The sequence below is a fragment of the Scaptodrosophila lebanonensis genome, unplaced genomic scaffold (genome assembly GCF_003285725.1).
Source record: "Scaptodrosophila lebanonensis strain 11010-0011.00,11010-0021.00 unplaced genomic scaffold, SlebRS2 tig00001412-arrow-pilon, whole genome shotgun sequence".
NCBI lineage: Eukaryota > Metazoa > Arthropoda > Insecta > Diptera > Drosophilidae > Scaptodrosophila > Scaptodrosophila lebanonensis.
This window is the reverse complement of record NW_022060739.1, coordinates 8,475,473-8,492,188: the sequence shown is the minus strand read 5'-3', so window position 1 is coordinate 8,492,188 and position 16,716 is coordinate 8,475,473. Positions and strand designations below refer to the sequence as shown.

Genomic DNA, 16,716 nt, shown 5'->3' with positions numbered 1-16,716 from the left:
TTCCGGAGGGCGTTGTCCGATGCAAATATGAATGAAAAACAATTTGCTGTTGTAGAATTTGAGGCAGCAGCATCGGCAGCAACAACAACAATTTGTCTTGCTTAATCTCAGTTCATTAATTTAAAGTGATACTTGGGGCCGCCAGATGTTTGCCTGGCGGCTGGTCAACGCCCCAAGCGTCCAGAGCTGAAGCTCAAGTCTGAACTTGGCCCAAAGGCAAATAACAGACGCTGTCAAAACATCTTTTGGGTTTTGTGGTCGCCCTACTTCGTGCATATTTGGCTCTTTGTGGTGGGCGTGTGCGGTGACAGCGCCTAGAACGCCCACTACGCCTTCAACGCCTACGCTGGTATCCTAGAGACGGCTCCGTACAGCCAGCACAGTTGGCATTTAGTTCCATTTGGCTAAGCATTTACACAAATGTGTCTGCGGGCGAAGATGTGCCTCCGGATGTAGATGTGATTGCCGCTGCTCTTGCTACATTACACAATTATTGAACTAAAAATCTTAATATACATTTCTGGTATAGCATAGTAAGAGTTGTGGGTAGGTGGCACTTTGTTTCCTGTCTGTCTCCTTGCCTCCTTGCCTGCCTGCCCTCTGCCCCCTCTTTTTGTAAATATTGTGTATTGTGTTTTATTTTGCCCGCTCGGATTAGGGTCAAGTAGTGCCAATCCTGGCCAACAGCTTGCCGCACCATTGTGCGTTTTTAATAATTCATGAGTGCTTTTGTGGCTGACCTTCGATTTTGAGTCAGCATTTCCATTGATCCCTGCCCCTCCTGTTCTAAAAACCACTGGCAGCTGCCAGTTTGTCAGATTGCCATAAATTTTGAGGCAAGGCAACATCGATAAGCTGCAGACTCCAGCTTTATTTCATTATTTAAAGTATTTCCAAGGTACGGAATCGTAAGTTAACCAAAGTTGTGGTGCAATATGTTTAAGAAATGAACACGAGCTTAAACACAATGCCTGACTTAAAGTAATAAATTATAAATAAATAATAAATAAATAATAAATAAATAATAAATAAATAAATAATAAATAAATAATAAATAAATAAATAATAAATAATAAATAAATAATAAATAAATAATAAATAAATAATAAATAAATAATAAATAAATAATAAATAAATAATAAATAATAAATAAATAATAAATAAATAATAAATAAATAATAAATAAATAATAAATAAATAATAAATAAATAATAAATAAATAATAAATCAATAGTAAATCAATAATAAATAAATAATATAGAAATTAATAATAATAACGATGAATGACGATGACACTTTTCCATACCCTCGATTGTTCAGAGATCTATACTTAAAGCTCATAAATCTATGGTTGCTATTGCAGTGGCTTGCTGAACATTTAACTATGAAGTCTATGCTCCTCGTAGAAGAAAAAATATTGTTGTAAGCCATAGCCAAAATATTCTAGTGGAAGTAACCTTGACTTTCATCTTGCTCATAACTTTATCATCTCGTATGTATGCCCTCTTCGCTACAATTAAATTTTTGAGCAGCTTCTTGGGTTTCGTGTTGCTGTGAATATGAAAATATTTTGTAGGAGGAGGGAATATTCCAAAAACTCTCTATGCTGGCAACTCACTGCAGTATTGAAGCTTGTCTGCAAAGCAGCTATGGTTTGGGTAGCATTGACGATATAACTTCGGCCAATATCGTGCTTCAGCTTATCCTAATCCTGACTTAATTTCCCTATTGTTGTAGCAGTGTTGTTATAAACGTATATTTACAAAATTTATTTGAATTACTTGAACAAATATTTATTTATTTACTTCATGGACAAAAAGAGTTGTCAAAGTAAAAACAACGAAAGAAATCAATAAAATTGATAACTTGAAACTATTGAAATAAAAAAGCCTATAATAATTAAAAAAATATCTAATATGCGTTACAATAATTTTTTATTTGTGGCGAATGAAATATATAAATAAAATGTACGAATCATTAGACATACATATAGCTAGCTATATACATAAATCAATTTAAAGGTGTTAATATATGCAATTAGCATTATAAAAGGCTATTGACGGGTGGGGGGGGGGGGGGGGGGGGGGCTTTGGGCGGGCTATAGCGTGTCAGGTAAAATGTATTTAAGCTTAAAATACACATTAAAAGTCGGCAAAAAAAATAGTTGAATGACAATTCCTAATAAATTATTCAAAAGTCCAACTGGACGACATTATTTTAAAGTGATGGTAAATTATTTATAAGAGTTACTTAGTACTTGCAAATTGAAAAAAGCTTTTCAATTTTATCTCGAATTGTGACATGAAGCTGTAGTTGCACTCTCAATTTTCTTTCTGCAATAATAATGCAAACAGAAAAAAATAAAAAAAAGAATGCATTCAGCCATCAATTTTCTTAATTTCATAAAATTGAATTGGCTACCTGACTGACTGACAAACTGAGTGACTGCTTGGCTGTCTGGCCATGTGCCCATCATCTGCCAACACTGCAATAACAACATCTTCTAAGCGCCACTACACCGCTGCGCTTTCAGTAGACAAGGGTCGCTGCGGGCAAACAATCAACTAAAGCAACATAACACTCCAATAGTTGCAGCTGCTGCCAAACGGCTAAGAGTGCCCCCGAGCCCCGCTTCCTTCTCCATCTCCACGTATGGCACTCAATTGCACTCCCGCTCACCTGGCCACGACCTCAGCGTCAACATCAGCATCAGCTCCAGCTCCAGCTTCAACCACGGCCGCCATCAAACATTTTTCCCTGCATTTTCATTTTTTGTGTTATTTTCAGCTTTCATGCTTCGGCTGCGTATTTTGGCCGCCGGCCCAGGCGTCGCGCGCTTCACTACACTATGTAAGTTTTTCTATTCCTATTTAGTCTGCAGACAGTGAAAAGTGCAAGGGTGTCGTTGGGGGTGGGGTGGGGGTTGGGGGTCGGATCGGCTTGGGGGTCGAATGTGTGGCTTACCAGTTTTCCTTCTCTTCTTTTTTTTTATTGTTTTTGTTGTAGGTAAATATCAGACTGAAGTGTAGCGAACAGTTGAATTTTTTATGCACACACCAAGCACCGAAAAGCGTTGCACGTGTGCAAACAAATACAACTGGATGCGTGCGAATGTGTGGGTGTGTGTGGTTGAGTGTGTGTTCGTGTGTCTATTTGCTTAGTTTCTTTGCGCGCACGTTGCATTTTTTGCGTTTTTTTATTTTCATTTTTTTTTACTAAACTGCACGTGCAAAATCCTCTTTCTCGTTTTATTTGTATTTCTTCCAACAGTTTTAAAAAATGAAAGCGCCTGCTTGACGCGCGTTTTTCAACGCACACACACACACACACACATACACACAGACACTCACACACACATACAGAGCCAGAGCCGCAGAGGCACCTGTCCTCGCAGCCGCCAACTCTTTGCCATGGCATAGTTGCTGCACGGCACTGGCACAGCATAAATTTCCATTACCGTTGACAAATATTTACACATCGACCTCAATTCATATTCCTTTTGATGCTTTTGCTTTTAGTTTGTGGCTGCGTGTGGGTGCGGGGGAGGAGTACTAAGGGTACGGGTACGGAGTTGTGGAGATCAGGATCGGCATCGGAACTGAAAAGCAGATGGCGGCGTCGACGACAGCGGCAATTCATGCATATGTTGTTGTCGTTGTTGCTATTGCAGTAGGGAGCTATTAAAAGCTGCATGAATGTATTGCCAATGGGAACTGTTTCACAGTGCTACCAATTTCTAAATTCAAAACGAAAATAATTGTTCATGCTTAGATGGAAAGCGAACTTTAATTAAATATAGCTCTTCAAGTTGGGGTCGCTTTATAAGCTGAACTTTTTGTCAAGTCAAGGAAAGGCATCTCTTTCCACAGAAACTCCAAGGCACGCAGGATCAGTGCCCAGCTCTAGGGTGCTTTATCTCTGCAACTTATCAGAAGAACTAATCTTGAGAGTTCTTTCCTGACTTTAATAGGCGGGAATGCAATAAAATAGTGCGAAATAAAATAAATTTCTAAATTCAAAACGAAAATAATTGTTCATGCTCGTATATGAAAGCTTTGATGGAAACCGAACTTTAATTAAATAAATATAGCTCTTCAAGTTGGGGTCGCATTGTAAGCTGAACTTTTTGGCAAGTCAAAGAAAGGCATCTTTTTTTACAGAAACGACTTATCAGAAGAACAAATCTTGAGAAATCTTCCCTAACTTTAATAAGCGAGAATGCAAAAAAATAGTACGAAGTAAACTAAATGCAGACTTTCCTTGCTTATAGCTTGTATCCACTGTGTGGCGGCAGTCTCTTTTTTCAATCCGTTTGTGAATAGTAGGCATGGCTTATTTTTACTGGCAATTCTGTCAATTCTCTATCATTCACATCAAACTCCATTGAAATTGTAGGGTTTAGAGTTTAATACAAGCAGACAAAATGTTTCAAATCGCTCGTGAAACGCTCTTGATGCTCTTTCTGCTGTTGTTGTTGCTGTTATCCTCCGGCAGCGCTGAGCCGTACGTAACGCAACTGACTGTGTTTGCCGAGGCAGGACGGATGGAGTGCTATCATCATCCGGTGGCTGCCACCGAATACATCTTGATCGAGTATCAGGTCATCGATGGTGGACATGGTGAGGCGCATGTGAACTTTAACCTGATGGACCCCAAGCGTGTGCTGCTCATTACGGAGCAGAAACAAAATCGGGGCAAGCACAATATTACAGCCGAAGAGACGGGCATCTACAAGTTGTGCTTCGACAACACCATCAGCTCCTTCAATCGCAAGATAATCACCTTCCACTTGGAGGTGGCGGCTGCAGACTTCGAGCGTCGCGAGCTGGAGCAGTTGCGCAAGGAAATGCACACAGACTACCATTTCGATCGCGCCTTCACGGATCTGCACAACTATATAGGCAAGATTAATGTGAACTTGATGCGGTCGCGTCAGACGCAGGACTTCATACGCGCCAATGAGGCCTGGGATCGCAACTTGGCCGAGTCCAACAACAGAATGGTAAACAATTGGTCCATGGTTCAGTTCACGTCCATGATTCTTGTCGGCATGCTGCAGGTTTTCATGCTGAGGAGCATTTTCCACACGGATGGACGAATGCACAACTTTTGGCGGCAGTTTTAAGGACAAAGCATCGAAACTGGCCTACTGACTCAATATAATGGACAGACTGTAAAGGTATTCAGCCATTTACCAACACATTGACGTGTGCTACCCAGCGAGGGCAGTTTCATGAGTAACAATGTTTTGAGGTAGCTGAACTTTAATAAAACTAGCTAGCTATTTAGTTTAGTTAACAAATACTTATTTATTTATTTTTATAAAACTAAAAGGTGTCCCAATTAACAATACAGTTTATCTTTAAACTTTTTCGCCATATTATATATATAGAGAATTATTTATCAGCCAACGAATCAAGGTAAGAGATACATCTGAGATCGTCACTGAGAATTAAACATGAATTCACCATTAGACTTTAGCAAAAAAAATCCTAATCAAAAGTGGGTGGAACTGCCTCCAAAAAAAAATGCCAAGACTGTTATTTCGGCTGGAAATGTGATGGCGATAATTTTTTTATGATAGTCTGGAAAAAGAATAAACGATCGTTTTTTAATGACAGAAAATGGAAAAGCAACCCTTAGAATAACTTTGAATAATAGGAAATATTTGTTTAGATATGCAGAACATACATATATTAAGATAATCAAAAAATGTACAAGTATTTATTTTTGCTCAAACGACATAACTGGGATCTTACTGCATCTATTATTGTACTGGAATTCAGAAAAGCTTTTCTAATGCATGTAAGCTCCAAAAAGGGGAAAGATTGAAAGCAAAAACTAAAGAAATTATCGTTGATTTGGCTCTATTTAGTACAAAGAACTTAAACTGAAACTATAAATGTGTTGGAACTTTGGAACCGACTTGCTTACAAGTTTTAACTTTTAGCATTAACGTTTGATTGTCATGCTATTGGACAGCAAATGCGTAGCAATTTATTAAGCTGCCCTCCTTTGGCTGCTCTGCTGTGTGCCACGCCCACTTGCAGCGTTGCACCGTAATTAACAACTGCGGCAGTCTTATTGTTTACTCAACGACGCGCCCAGCGACGCGATGCGACGCAGTGTTAATTACTCCCAAAGGGACAAAGTGCCGCTGACGTTGTCAGTGTGTGTGTGTGTGCTTGTGTTTGTGTGTTGGTGTGGCATAGTGGCTCACTTAGCCGTGCTGTTAATGTTGTTTTTGTTGCCGCCAATGCTGATGTTGCTGCTGACAGCGCTCCCAGCGCGCGTAAAAGGCACAAATTAAAGCGCCACCTGTGGACACACAGTAACCTGTTTGCCCCTGTTCGTGTGTGTATGTGTGATAAGTAATAATAACAAAATGGCGCTTGGCCATAGTGTTCGTGGCTGTGTGTGTGTGTGTCTGTGTGCCGCAATTATGGCCTCGACAATGGTTAACGCCCAAACACTTTGCACATTTCGCTGCAATTCCATGCAACTGCCACTCGCTGCCTGCCACTCTGCCACTTGCCGCCGGCTCGCCCGCCGCATTTGCCAAATATTTCTTTGCCATTTAACGCTTAACAAGCATTTCATGGCAGTTAAGTGGCATTTTAAAGCTGCGCTCCTGCCAGCCTTCCCCACTAAACTGAACTGAACTGAATGTGTGAGTGTGTGCGAGCTTGTTTGTTTGCGTTTCTAGGTGTGTGTGACTGCGTTTGTCCTGCATTTTTACGTTCATCGTCGATGTTGTAAATTCAACACCCGTTTATCACCCAAACGACAACTGTTGTGCGATGCTGGTCTTGTCCTTATACTCTTTCAAAATCCCAGGCCTGTTCCGTATTTGATTTCATTTTCGATTCATCCAGCGCCCAACCAGACTTAATAATGCATTTGCACTTCCAAGCTAAGGATGCCTCAAAAATAGAGTAGCAATTAACATCTTTAAAAGGAATCTAGATGCTGCCACTTTGCATGCTTTCAATAGTAATGAAGAGAAACTTAAGTAAAATATTTCAATATATTTTATACGAATACATAAATTATATAATTATTGCAAAAAATATGCTTAAAGAAATATTAAAAGCAATTGCTTTATCCAGCGATCTTTTCATGTCACATCTTGTTGCTGAAAACTAACTAGTGATGTAAATGTGCATCGATACATCGATGTATCGATTTTTACGTAAGCGATTGTTTTCGATTTTAGCTCGATGTTTGGGAATTCGACGTTTCGATCGACTTTTATGGAAAAATCAATTTTAAGAACACTGCCACCGTATTTTACATGATGTATACTTAAAACGACTTTTCCGCATATGAATCATATTGCCGAGAAGTATCTTGTTGTAATTGGGACTTCTATGCCAGCCGAAATGTTTTTTCAGCGGCGAATTAATTCTCCAAATTAATATTCTTAACAAAATTTAATACTGATGAATGGAATATTAAGATATGTATAAGAAAACTTTGTAATTATTAAACTTATCATCGAATGTATAACATCGATGTTCAGTCCGGACTGAAATCACTAAGACTCACTATTTGTTATATCTGTGATTTGTAGAAAATCGTTGTTGTCCATTTCTCATGCCATTAGAAATGAGCTGAAATTTGAAAATTTCAATTCAGTCTTATTTTCTAATAATAAGTAAAGTGCGCTAATTTAAACGGAAAAGCGTTTACTACATGCCTTTAGAACTATTTTCCGTAATAATAGAAAATAGCTAAATTGTTAATACACCTTCATAAGTTATAGAATCCTTTATCACACAGCTTAACTAAATATCTGTTGAAAGCTGTTCACTTTAGTAAACTTATTAATGCCGTTTAATCTGAATTCTTGGAGTCGCGAACAAATAATATTTAACATATCGACAGATGATATAAACATTTCGTAGATCGGACTTCGCAATCGAATTATGTGCATTAATAAAACTAATTATTATGGGTGTAATTTATATTTCTAAGCGACATACATATATAATTGAAGCTTTGGCGTACCTTTATTCCCCATCTGTAGAGTAGAACGGCCAGACAGAAAAGTACCAAAACAATACTGAAATACTACAATTTTACAGCGTCAATGGGTGTTCAAGGTGTGTAGAAACTTTCCGTATAGCTAAGTTCTTAGTTTATTTGCAATATTGATTATCTTCTTCTTCCAAACTCTGATAGTTTTATCATTCACTGATGAAGTCGTACCGATTTTAAGTATTTTTCAGTATTTTAGTTAGTCTCTCATCAACAGAACGAGGAGACATTGATTTATTATTATAATATAAGCTTAAAATGAATTTGTTGAAATGTTTCATTTTAAAAATTAAAATTTGCAATATTGTAGTCGAAGTATTTGAAGTTACTGCATAAAAATGTTATGTGGCTTCTTCTTTGGTAGCCTATTCTCAGCTGGCCTCTTCTTTTCCATGCCCTCCAATTCCAGTTCATCGCCCACCTGACAATGGCGTAATGGTGGCAGCCACATGCTATTCGAGCCCAATGGTTTTGGCAGCTCCGCAGGCTTCACTAATGCTGGTTTGGTGTAGGGACCATGGGTGTAGTCCTTGGTTTTGGCAATATTGGCTATTTCCAGGTCCTTCACATCAATAACGGACCTATTGGCCAACGCAGCAAAGCTCTTCGCCTCCAAAATCTTATCTCGAGTTAAAGCTAGTAGCGACAAATTCAAAGAAGTAGTTTGACATTGTATTATGTTTAAAAATATGGGACTTACTGTACGCCAAGTTCAAGAGCATATTTCGCACCTCTGGACCAGCTTTCATGTTAAGCATCTTCAGCGCATTATCCACGAAGGCCATGTCTGTTTCTATGTCCAAATCAGCCTTAGTGATTCTTTTGCATTGCACTTCAGCACGAGCTTCGGCTTTCTTTTCGATGCTAGCTGGCATTTCGTTCTGCGACCCATTTTCACCAACACTCTCGTTCTTTCCCTTGCCCCTCTCCATCTCATTATTACTAAGTTCCATGTCAACTCTAGCACATTCACCTTCAACACTAGCAACTCCTGTTTTGCCTTTATCTTTACGTGTGCCTTTACCCCTATAACCAGGCATTTCAGAATATTACGTATATTCCTTCTAATTTGTTAATGTCAAAGAAAGCAGGTGCTGCCAACTCATTCTAAATTCGTTAGAGATGAGTAGTGCTGGGCGAAACATCGATGTTAAGCTTTTCGATACATCGCTGCATCGATAAATGCAAATATATGTACATGTACTCGACTTTAGCATTCCTTTCTTGTTATATACTGACAAGAATGTATAGCTAACTTATTTGTTTATTTGCAATATTGATTATCTTTTTCTTCCACACTCTGATAGTTTTATCAGCTTTTTATGATACTTTTTTTAAACATCGATGTTTTATTCCCGGTGTTCCTCAGCTGAATTTTTATTATTGTATGTTATACATTCTTTGGTTTTTGTTACATTCTTTGAATTTGTGAAAATATAGTTTGTTTTGAAACATTTTTTAAGCTTTTTAAATAATATGACAAATCAAAATGAAGTTCCCTGTGTTTAAACATCAATAAGAGCTTTTTGAGAATTCTTGTAGTAGAAGTTTGATGAATCGATTAATCCATGTTCTTCCCCTTAAAACATCGAAACATCGATGTGGGTAAACATCGATGTTTCATCAGCTCTATTGATGAGTTCATATCCTATCGGTGCTAAAATCGACAACATACAAGCTCTAGGAAAAAAACCGATAGGAAATCGAAAATATAAAACTTCTGAAATATTGATGGAAGTTGATGAGGACAACACAATGGATAAAGCTATTGTGAAAAGAGGCGTGGAAGCTAATGCTAATAAAACGGATCGAAAAAGCACAGGCGAGATGGATTCTTAGACGAATCTTTTATTGATGAAGTTTGGTGAATCCATCTGGTGCACAGAGCCCATCTGATAGACGATAGAATGGTTGTGGCTGCCAGTGACTGAAGGTGGCGGAAAAACTGATGACATAGGAGGGTATAGAGGGGAAGAATATACACATAGTCTAGTTCACAATGCTAATTAAACCTTTAAATGATATTTTATGAGTCCAATATTGTTGAGATATTGATGGAATTTATAGCCAGAGGTATCTTCAACATTTCGTCATTAAGCACTGACTAATAAAAGAGCCGAGGTCTGTGTAACTTACATAGTTGGGTAAGATTTGAAGGAAGACCTAGAAATGATAAAACCAGTTAGAACTGCCTTGGAGGCCAGGAGCACATATGGGATCCACTTGTTAACAATTACGTGCGATCAGTTTTATTTTATTAATTCATTTCCTTTCTTTGAAATTAATGTTTGGCAGCTTCTGAAGTATAGGTTTCTTTTTTGTTTTTATTATGTTTATTAATTAATGGCAAAGATAGCACTTTTATACAAGTAATTAATATGAGTATCATAAATGTAAGCTTTTCGGTTCCATCTGTAAGTCTTTTACAGAGTATTTGATATTCGTTCGCAAAAATGTGCTTCAAAATCAGTTTTATAGTCCTTTTTCTTGCGACGAGTGCCGTTAATTTCATTACCATGCGCGGCCTGCAGGGCTCAGGGCCATTTAATAGGCAGCTTAAAAGGGGCATTGCATGCAGCTGAGAGATAGTTCGAGAAGGAGGCAGAGACCGAGACATCGAGTGGCACTGAGTTGAGCGGAGCTGAGCTGAGAGCTGCAGTCGCGCATTTGCAGCACAATCGTAAAAATTGCATTTAATTGCACTTGAACAAAGCGTCGAGACCATAAAAAGGTTGGCCAGCAGACAGACCAGCAGCATGAGAGGCGAGCGGTCGCCACGCATCTTAACGATCAAATTATTGTTGCGATATTACCAAGTCAGATACAATGATAAAATAACGAAAAAGAAGAAGAACAGCAACAACATGGGGAAAATGTGAATTCATGTTGAAACGGATAAACCGCCGGCTCTCGGCTACGGCTCGGCCTCTTAATGTTCCTTTTTCTGATGTATTAATATGGTCCAAGCTGTCGTCCATGTTGTCAACGCCATTCCAGTACACGGCGGGTGCCACATATTGAATTAAGCGGCAGTCAAACGGACAGAGGGACAAACGGACGAACGTAGGGCTCAGACGGAATGCAAGGATTCAGCAAACGTGCTGTCGGGCGTAATGAGTTGACATGCTGCAGCATTCCTTTAAAGTGGAAGGGCAAATGTGAGAATTTGATGAAAATTAAATGAAATTTCTTGGACAAGCACGAATGGAAACTGAGGATGCAGTTCCAAACAAAAATAAGCAGGCGACTGTTGCAAATAAATTTGATTCACATAAAATGTGTTTTAGAAGACTATTAGACAGGAATTCCTATTAAAAAGGCAACCAAATAAAAAGGAGACCCACACCCAAATGGTCTGTAAGAAGTGACTAATATCTTGTTGCTGAAATAGATAGTGGAGGTACAATCGACATTCTCAATAGTACATGTTTGAATGAATGATTCCCAATTTAATTAACGAATAAAGTTACATTTAAAATCACAAATATAAGTAAAGTATGAACTAAATTGAAAATATTAGAATTGAAGAATATATCCATTACAAGGAAAGGTCTTCTTATTTCCATTAATAATATATAAATAGTTTTTGTTGAGCTCCATAACTAGAGTTTGTGAAGACAAAGTATTATATTCACAATATAATTTCATTTAAGTAAGAATATTTTGTTTCTATTTAATACCTTTATTACCTACGTTTTTTCCCAAGCTACAAATGAAGCCTTCTAGTTTTCAGTAGTAATAAATAAATAGTTTGTGATGAGCTCCATAACTAGAGTTTTTCAACACAAAGTATTTTATTCACAAGAGAAATATAATTACAATAAATTTCAGCACAATTTATTTGCCTTAATAACATCTGCATTCCCCTCATGCATTCCTAATAGGAGCATTTTTGCAACCCTTCTATTAACTATATTTCTTGATTATAAAATACAAGAATAACGATAAAGCGAACATTGCCTGATAAGCTACGAGTATTAATTAAAGCCATATAAATATTATTCACATTCCTTGGCATATCATGTGCACGCAATAACAAAGGAAAACGGACAAAGTTGAATGCAAACGATAATAAATGTGTATAGAGTGCACAAAAGGCAGATAAAGGGCAAGAACAGTTACACAATAAGCATAAATAAATAAATGAAAGTGCAGTTTACATCGCTTCGGAGTCTGGGTGACACATGAATAGACGACGACGACGAGAGAGATAAAGTTCAAGCACACTTGCAAGGGGCATAGTGCAGATATAAAGATATACTATACTGAAGAGGCTGCAGCCAGAGCTGGAGCTTTGCTTCTGCATTTGTTGCTTTTAATTTGCAGGCATTTCAAATGCACAAAAGGCGCAGAAAGTGGTGGAGCAGGAAGCGATGCAATGGCATTGCTTAGGATATTAAAATAATTTCGACTTACAGTACAAAATTACATTGCAAAGTCGGCCGCTCCTTCTATCCTTCTGTCTCCTTAGTCCGCCTTTCTATCGGAATCCTGTCTGTGCAAGCATGTATGGGTTTTACGAGCACCTTCCTGTGTGTGAGCCGAGCATGAATAGAAAATGTCGTGCCCAACGATAAGAGAAATACTGAAGCTATGGCAGCCGGAAGTGGTCGCTGACAGCATTTGCAGCTTTTCGCTCTGCTGCTATACAATTCAAACCGTGATTCATTCAAGCTTACAAAGTAGCATGCCACAAAGCCAAAGTAGTCTGTTTAAAGGCGCCCAAGCACAGCAAAAAGATGTTAAGCAGGACGATGTAGTCTGCCGGTAAGGCGCACGCATTTTTCTGCTTTGTACAAAAATAGCAAACACATCAAGAGCTCTACAATTTGCAAGGTAATTTAACGACAATGACGTCACTCTACACTGACCACTGACCGCGACACGCTGCACTGCACTCGCCATGCCGTGCGAATCTCATCAACATCAACCTGAATTTCCATTGCCATCAAAACCGCCGCAGCATTAGCATTTAGTTGGTAAGCGTCTCAAAATTTAATCAGCTTAGCCATGTTTCAAATTGCGCGTGCAGATTATTGGATTAGACGAAGTAATATGGCTGTGTGGGGGGGGAGGCAGGGGGGTAGACGGCGAGCGCATAAAGCCAATTTCGAGCTTTAATTTTCAACGCATTTGTGAACTAAAAATGGTTAAAAAGTGCGCGAAATAATTCAAAATTAAAACGGGGCTAAAAAGTGTAGCATACTTTTGGGGTTTTAATTCAACTGTTTACACAACTTGAAAAGTTTGTTGTTAATACGCGTATATATACATATATACACTATATATTTTGCTTCAATATATAAAAGCGCCTATTCTGTAAATAAAATAAGAAACATTTTGTTATTTTCTGCTTTTTTTAAATACAAACATACTTACTTATTTTCTTAAGCATGTTTTCTGAAGTACTGTTGTCTGCTTAGCTGAGATTTTCTTAATTAATGTAAAGTTGATATTGCAAGTCATGCTTGTATATGTGCTTTACATAAAAATTAATCACTTTAAATATGATATTTAAATAAAGAATATTATTTTCATGTTGCAGTAAGTTGTCAGTTCCTAAATTATAAATTTAGTGACAACAAAAAAAAAAGAAACTAAGGTCGCCATTTAATACATTTTTAAATATTTTTAAAACATTTAAAAGAGGAAATGGTGCATTTGAATTTTTTTCTGTTTTTAAACTTACTCTTTTACGGTTCAAAGATAGGAAGCACAACAGAGCTCTTTCCAAGTAAGAACTTAAGCTGATCTGTGGTCGAAATCGGTAATTATCTTTGACTTTTTATCATATAGTAAGTAACTTCAACCGCTTTTGAAGAGTTTTAACAGTTGTGCTGAAAATTTAATAAATAGAGAAACAAGTAAGAACTTAGGCTGTTCTGTGGTCCAAATCTGTTATTTTCTTTGACTTTCTATCATAAATAACTTCCACCGTTTTTACAGAACTTTGACAGTTGTGCTGCAAATTTAATAAATAGAGAAACATAGCGTGTTCTTTAAGATTAAAGGTGCTGCTGTTAATCGTCAACGAACGCACCTTGGCATATAGACGTTATAAACAAAACGCTTATCCATTATGCATTAGAATTGGCATATGAAGACATATTGCTGGGCGCTCTGGTGCCACAAAGGTCTACCATACACCACTACACATACCAATACATTCAAGTGATATACTACGGCTGCCCCCTACTCTGAGCAACGCCATTTTCTTTTATTTTCGGGGCGTTTTAATTGCACGCTCGCACACAATGAGCGGCAATGGCAGCCAACGTGTTCATGACTGGCACGGATGCCGCTTCTATTGCGTCCACTTTGCACTCCGACCATTAGGGGCAGCAACAACAATAACAACAACAGTACATAGTAGAAGCAGCACATCAATGGTCAAGCTGCCAACAACGCACCACTTCTTCACACACACACACCCGTACACCCGCACAGCCACACAGTCGCATTGGGGCAGACATGTCGGAGCAACAATCATACACACAAATTGGGTTACTGCTCAACTGTCTGGTTAATGGCTTCAATGACACAATTAATTGCATGTTGGGCGTCCATTGCCAGCTGCCAGAGCTGCCCAAGTGACAGGCAGCTGTTTGTATGAGGGTCCTTCCTCCTCCTCCCCTGCCATCAGCATGAATTAATTTTTTTTCTTTTTTTTTTTTGGCGCAAAAATTTAATATGCGCATGCGGCCACGAATACTAAAAATAAATTACTAATTAGCCGCCGGCCTCGCAACCATTTAAAGCACTTTCCTTGACGCGACCGCAGCGTGTAGTGGCAGGGACTGCGACAGAGGATGTTGAGCACAATGTTGTGACCGAGGCGGAAGCATATATTTCGGAAGCTGGCGCAGCAACGGCACAAGCGACGATTAAAATGAATGTGGCAAACGTGGCGCCATCCTGTCCCGCCCCATCTTTTCTTAGACTCGGTCAGTGCCTTTTGCATTTATATAGCCAACAGAAATTCTTGAATTCATAAGCACTTATTAGGGGAGTTCGGAATCAGGCCTGACTTTTAACTTCATTTAAATAATAAAAACAAACTGTTTCAGCTGGAAATGGCCATCAATATTTGATGAGTTACACGTTAATTGGAAAAAAGAAAGCTAGAACAATAATAAGAGCACCAAAGTACGTTACTAGATTAGAGTCGATTAGCATATATTTTTTATATTATTCGAAAAATGGTTTGTTTGTTTTTATTTGTTGTTTTAGTGATAAACGTTCTTATTATTTTAAATGACCACCACATGTATTTTTAGAACAAGAAAATTATCTAAAGCAGCAAAGGTGGCACATCTGTAATTGTATATGTTTTAAGCTTAAAGGACTAAACTGTATTTATATTTGCTTTGTACAACAGTATAGGCACAAAGTTCTTAGAAAATATGGTCAATGACGCAGTATCTGTTTTCCTTTTTCTTTCATGTCCACGGAAGTTCCTTAGTTTAATTGTGACTTTGAATGAATGTTTGTAAATCGAGGCAGTCTAGATCTCGTTTCATGTTACTATTAAAGCAGCTTAGCTAAACTTGAATACTTGAATTCGTCTGAATTCTATATATATATAATGTTCTATAATGTAGATTAATGTATAATAATCATTAGGCTCGATCTAAAATTGTGACTGAACACCCCTCTTGTATTGTAAATTAGTGTCGCATTAAAGGCGCACAGCACTTTAAAGGAACAACAACTTTCTTTCTTTCTAATCGCATTTTCTGCTCAGCTCACTCTCTCCTTAGAAAGTGCAACTTTGCTGGGTTTTGCTAGAAAGCCAAAGGCAAAAGGCATTCTCTGGCTGGCTGACTGGACGCATAACAATGAAACTTTCTGCGCTTTGTAATTATGATTCTGTGTGCCTGTGTGTACACATGTGTGTGTGTGTGCCTTGATATTGGCAGCACATACGCGCATAGCCATTCACACACACACATTCTCGTTCTTCGCTTGTGTGTACGAGTATAATGGCAGAGCATATAAAGAGTCTTTTGCAAATTAACCCACATTTGCTTGCCATGCTCTCTTGTCTACTATTGGTTTTCCGTTTTTCCTTTATTTTTTTGTGCTTTAGTCGTGCTGCTTTTTCTGCTGTTGTAGAAAAGTGAGTGCAAATTTGCAGTTTTTATGAAAATGTGCAGCACATTTGCTGCCAACTTTCTTGTTTCTTGCAACCGCCTGTAGTTTGCGTTTTGAAATTGGCAAACTTTTCTTGCGTTTTCATGGGGCAGCGTTTAAATGAGATTTTCGGCATTGTTTACTCTATTGATGGGCCTAAGAGCATTTGGTGCGTAAGCGAATTTATTGTGACAAGTAGCCGCAGCACGACAGTGAGTCTTGGAGTTGATTCAAAGTTGTTGCAAACAGAACTCCCCTAAGACTGCCAACACTTCCACTTTGTTGGCAGGACATCAAAGCGTGCTGTGCTTGTGGCTGTCTTCGCTTTGTGGCCATAAAAAGTGCTCACTCGCACTCGCACTCGCACTTACTCTGCACTCTGCACACTTTGCCGGCTTGTAAAGTGTTTTTATGTGTATTTACTTTTGCATCTCAGATACGAGTAGTATATGCTTATACATATTTAACAAAACATTTCACTTTGCAGTCGCACTCGCAGTCGCACCTACTCTGTCGTAATGCTCGTATGCAAAAATCTTTACC

The 16,716-nt window shown here is 38.3% G+C and overlaps 2 protein-coding genes across 2 annotated transcripts; one reads left to right on the top strand and one right to left on the bottom strand.

Moving 5' to 3' along the window:
- The first annotated feature begins 4,423 nt into the window (after positions 1–4,423).
- Positions 4,424–5,304, top strand: LOC115631871 (transmembrane emp24 domain-containing protein 1). Its single transcript, XM_030528719.1, has one exon. It carries the CDS (start codon positions 4,424–4,426, stop codon positions 5,123–5,125), a length of 702 nt encoding a protein of 233 aa, XP_030384579.1. The 3' UTR covers positions 5,126–5,304.
- A 2,953-nt stretch (positions 5,305–8,257) lies between these two features.
- On the bottom strand, positions 8,258–9,073 carry LOC115631891. The gene is made up of 2 exons (XM_030528740.1): positions 8,741–9,073; positions 8,258–8,676 (listed from the first exon to the last, which is right to left on the bottom strand). Exons 1-2 carry the CDS (start codon positions 8,991–8,993, stop codon positions 8,366–8,368), a joined length of 564 nt encoding a protein of 187 aa, XP_030384600.1. The 5' UTR covers positions 8,994–9,073; the 3' UTR covers positions 8,258–8,365.
- Between the last annotated feature and the right edge of the window lie 7,643 nt (positions 9,074–16,716).

Coding starts and splice junctions, on each gene's coding strand:
- LOC115631871 (XM_030528719.1), top strand. CDS start 4,424: ATGTTTCAAATCGCTCGTGAAACGCTCTTGATGCTCTTTCTGCTGTTG.
- LOC115631891 (XM_030528740.1), bottom strand. CDS start 8,993: ATGGAACTTAGTAATAATGAGATGGAGAGGGGCAAGGGAAAGAACGAG. Junction 8,677..8,740: donor GCTCTTGAACTTGGCGTACA/GTAAGTCCCATA, acceptor TGTCGCTACTAG/CTTTAACTCGAGATAAGATT.